The sequence below is a fragment of the Chiloscyllium plagiosum genome, chromosome 17 (assembly GCF_004010195.1).
Source record: "Chiloscyllium plagiosum isolate BGI_BamShark_2017 chromosome 17, ASM401019v2, whole genome shotgun sequence".
Classification (NCBI taxonomy): domain Eukaryota; kingdom Metazoa; phylum Chordata; class Chondrichthyes; order Orectolobiformes; family Hemiscylliidae; genus Chiloscyllium; species Chiloscyllium plagiosum.
In genome coordinates this window covers 63,004,291-63,008,865 of record NC_057726.1, presented here as the reverse complement: position 1 = coordinate 63,008,865, position 4,575 = coordinate 63,004,291, and the positions used below count along the sequence as shown (strand labels likewise).

At 46.1% G+C, this 4,575-nt stretch overlaps 1 protein-coding gene across 3 annotated transcripts in view; it reads right to left on the bottom strand.

Annotated features, from left to right (window-relative positions):
- lrrc29 (leucine rich repeat containing 29) overlaps window positions 1-4,575 on the bottom strand; it is a 29,667-nt gene that overhangs the window by 9,441 nt on the left and 15,651 nt on the right. For all 3 annotated transcript variants that reach the window (XM_043707483.1, XM_043707484.1, XM_043707485.1), the window contains one exon: window positions 1,597-1,737. In XM_043707483.1, coding sequence (XP_043563418.1) covers window positions 1,597-1,737 — 141 coding nt within the window. The remainder of the gene's footprint in view (window positions 1-1,596; window positions 1,738-4,575) is intronic.

Here is a 4,575-nt window from a genome sequence, read left to right as displayed (position 1 = left end):
TTCCAATGATCCAAAAATGTGAATCCTTCTCCCATACACCAGCTCCTCAGCCATGCATTCATCTGCTCTATCCTCCTATTCCTGCCCTCACTAGCTCGTGGCACCGGGAGTAATCCAGGTATTACTACCCTTGAGGACCTCCTTTTTAAATTCCTGCCTAACTCTCTATATTCTCCCTTCAGAATCTCATCCTTTTCCCTTCCTATGTCGTTGGTTCCAATGTGGACAATGACGTCTTGCTGGTTCCTCTCCCCCGTGAGAACATTCTGCACCCTCTCTCAGACATCCTTGATTCTGGCACCAGGGAACAACACACCATTCTGATTTTTCGCTGCTGGCTACAGAAACGTCTGTCTGTACCTCTGACTACAGAATCCCCTAACACAATCGATCTCTTGCAAGCCGACATACCCTTCATTGCATTAGAGTCAGTCTCAGTACCAGAAACTTGGCTGTTCGTGCTACATTCCCCTGAGAATCCATCACCCTGTACTTTTTCCAAAACAGCATGCTTGTTTGAAATGGGGATAGCCACAAAAGACCCCTGCACTACCTGCCTACCTCTCTTACCTTTCCTGGAGTTAACCCATCTATGTGACTGTATCTGAGACTTTCCCCCCTTCCTATAACTGCCATCCATCACATCCCCTTGCTCTTGTAAATTCCTCATTGCCTCTAACTGTCACTCCAAATGATCCATTCAATCTGATAGGATTCGCAACCAATGGCATTTATTGCAGATATAATCCTCAGTAACCCGTAAACTCTCCCTGAACTCCCACATCCGACAAGAAGAGCATATCACTCTACTAAGGGCCATTTTTGTTCCTTTCAATCTACAGACCCAGAAAATAGCATTGTCTTATTCCTCTACAAAACACTGCTCCAGGCTAACTTAATATTTATGGCTTATATTTTTAAATTTAATCAAGAGACATATCTCAAATAAAACATATAATCAAGAAAGAACCCACTTAACTCACTATTGTAGATTGACAGCAAGGCTATATTTAAAACTATCTACTTATCTGTTTCAGTATTGTGACCTCTCCCAAACAGGTTCTGAATGTCACTGTTTGTTCATTTTCCCAGACACACTCCGATGTCCAGCGATACATGAATTCGACAGCAAAGGCAAGAACTGTGCAGGTTCTCTACTGTGTCAGGGAGCAGTGTGGGTTTTTCTCTCTCTCTCTCCTTCACTGACCATGTGCTGCCTTTGTCTGTCCCTCTCCCTTTTAAAAGTACTTGATTGGAATTAGAAAATTAATGAGAAGTAGCGAGAAGGACAGTCTACCATTAACCTCAATGAAGTGAACCTGTTGATGCCACTCTGTATCGTAAACCAGCCATCCAGCCAACTGACCTAACTGATCCCCACACTGGAAACATAGGCACTTGAAAAGGAAGTACCTGAGGGGCTAGGAAATAGATCAAAGGAGAGGCTCTAATCAGGCAGTTTTTTCAAAGAGCCAGTAAAAGTATGATGGGCTGAATAGCCTTCTACATTTGTGTGTAATTATTTTACTCACTCTATTCCATTTTACTGGAACATGACCTACGCGGATATGAAAAACATGCCTCAGCATGGAGTACCTTGGTTATGCTGGCGTCTGTTAGTTTCGTACACGCAGTCAAACAGAGCTCCTTAAGATATATCAGTGCTCTCAGTGAAGCTCCGTCTCTCTCTTTGGAAGGCTTCAGATCAGACTCAGTTATGATCTCGGCCTTCTCATCCTGATGTTTGGGAGAAACACCAAAAATTCCAGTTAGCAAAAGGTCCCGCCAAACACTGGCTCATTATCACCCTGGAAAGGGAAATATACAGCGTTTGTTGATGAGTAAGTAGCATTCAACCATTACATTTGAAAATGTGGATATTACATAATATGCGTGACAGGGAAACAGGACATTCAGTCCAACAGGTTTGTGCCAGTGTCCATTCTCAACATGAGCCTTGTCAGTAGACCTGTCAACATAACTTCTTGTTTCTTCCTCAAGTACTTATCTAGTTTCACCTTATTAATGCTACTCTCTTTAAAGACTCCTTGTGACAGCAAGTTCCACATTCTAAAAATTTATTTCCAATCCACCCCCCAGTTCAGGCACTCCCCATATACGTTCGAGACACCTATGCCCTCCATCTCCTCCAAGACTTCTGTTTCCCCGGCCCCCAACGCCTCATCTTCACCATGGACATCCAAATCCCTCGACACCTCCATCCGCCATGACCCAGACATCCAAGCCCTCTGTTTCTTCCTCTCCTGACGTCCCCACCAGTACCCTTCCACTGACACTCTCATTCATTTGGCTGAACTGGTCCTCACCCTCAACAATTTCTCTTTCAAATCCTCCCACTTCCTCTAGATGAAAGGGGTAGCCATGGGCACCCGTATGGGCACCAGCTATGCCTCTCTCTTTGTCGGCTACGTAGAACAGTCCATCTTCCGTAGTTACACCGGCATGATGACTGCATCAGTGTCACCTCGTGCTCCTGCGAAAAGGTTGAGCAGTTCATCAACTTCACCAACACAAATTCACCTCAAATTCACCTGGACCATCTCTGACACCTACCTCCCCTTCCTGGACCTCTCCATCTCCATCAATTGAGACTGACTCAACACTGACATTTTCTACAAACCTACCGACTCCCACAGCTACCTGGATTACACCTCCTCCCACCCTACCTCCTGCAAAAATGCCATTCCGTATTAGGGATATATTTCCCTCTCCACCCCTTTCCGCCTTCCGCAAAGACCGTTCCCTCTGTGACTACCTGGTCAGGTCCATGCGCCCCCAACAACCCACCCTCCTGTCCTGGCACCTTCCCCTGCCATCGCAAGAACTGTAAAACCTGCGCCCACACCTCCTCCCTCACTTCCATCCAAGACCCCAAAGGAGCCTTCCACATCCAAAGTTTTACCTGCACATTCACCAATATCATTTATTGTATCTGTTGCTCCCGATGTGGTCTTCTCTACATTGGGGAGACTGGACGCTTCCTCGCAGAGCGCTTTAGGGAACATCTCCGGGACACCCGCACTAATCAACCTCACCGCCCTGTGGTCCAACACTTCAACTCCCCCTCCCACTCTGCCGAGGACATGCAGGTCCTGGGCCTCCTCCACGCCACTCCCTCACCACCTGACACCTGGAGGAACACCACCTCATCTTCCGTCTCGGAACACTTTAACCCCAGGGCATCAATGTGGATTTCACCAGTTTCCTCATTTCCCCTCCCCCCACCTTACCCCAGTTCCAACCTTCCAGCTCAACACCGTCCCATGACCTGTCCCACCTGTTAATCTTCCTTTCCACCTATCCACTCCACCTTCCTCTCCGGCCTATCACACTTACCCTCACCTCCATCCACCTATCGCACTCCCAGCTACCTTCTCCCCAGCCCCACCCCCTCCCATTTATCTCTCCACCCTCCAAGGTTCCAGCCTCATTCCTGATGAAGGGCTCCTGCCCGAAACATCGATTTTCCTGCTCCTCGGATGCTGCCTGACCTGCTGTGCTTTTCCAGCACTGCTCTAATCTCCAGCACCTACAGTCCTCACTTTCGCCAAGTAGGAAACATGGGCTGACCCAACTGCAATGCCATTTCAATTTATTCTTTGCTTCAAAGCTGTTGATCCCAATGGCAATGCCAGGTCACATGGACATCTCTTGGAACCTCATGATGTCATAAGCAGGAAACCAATCAACCTTGTTTTAGAATACTCCACAGCTGTTCTTAAAGGGACATCACTTGAAAATAAAATGCTTGCTTTCTAAAGCATACAGGTTTTCACCCCATTTGAAGAATATCAAAACTGAAGCTTAAAGCCCTTATTTCATATATACACACTATAAACATCAAAATATACATTGGAAAATCTGTTAAATAAAGTAAAAAGAACATAATTGCTTTGGGTTTACAAACAACTCATACAAAAAAAAGACTTTATAAAAATTGCAATTGATATTTACTTTGCCCTCACTGTGTGTAAGATGTGGTTATAGAATCCCCACAGTATGGAAACAGGCCCTTCGGCACAACAAATCCACATTAACCTTTCCGGACCCATTCTTCTACCCTATATTTCCCCCTAACTAATGCACCTGACCTAGGCATTCCTGAATACTACGGGCAATTTAGCATGGCCAATCCACCGAACCTAAACATCTTTGATTGTGGGAGGAAACCGGAGCACCCGGTGGAAATCCATGCAGACACTGGGGAGAATGCACAAACTCTGTACACACAATCGCCCGAGGCTGGAATCAAACCCAGGTTCCCGGTGCTGTGAGGCAGCGGTGCTAACCATTGAGTCACCGTGCCGCCCACTTACGGCTTCAACATTTCACTGTTTAAGAACAGAAGAAAAGGCAAGAATAGTAACTATAGGCCGGTGAGTCTCACTTCTTTGTGGGCAAAATCTTAGAGAGAATTGTAAGGGATAGGATTTATGAACATCTGTATAGGAATAATGTGATCAAGGATAGTCAGCATGGTTTTGTGAAGGGCAGGTCTTGCCTCACAAACCTTATTGAATTCTTTGAGAAGGTGACTAAGGAGGTGGACGAGGG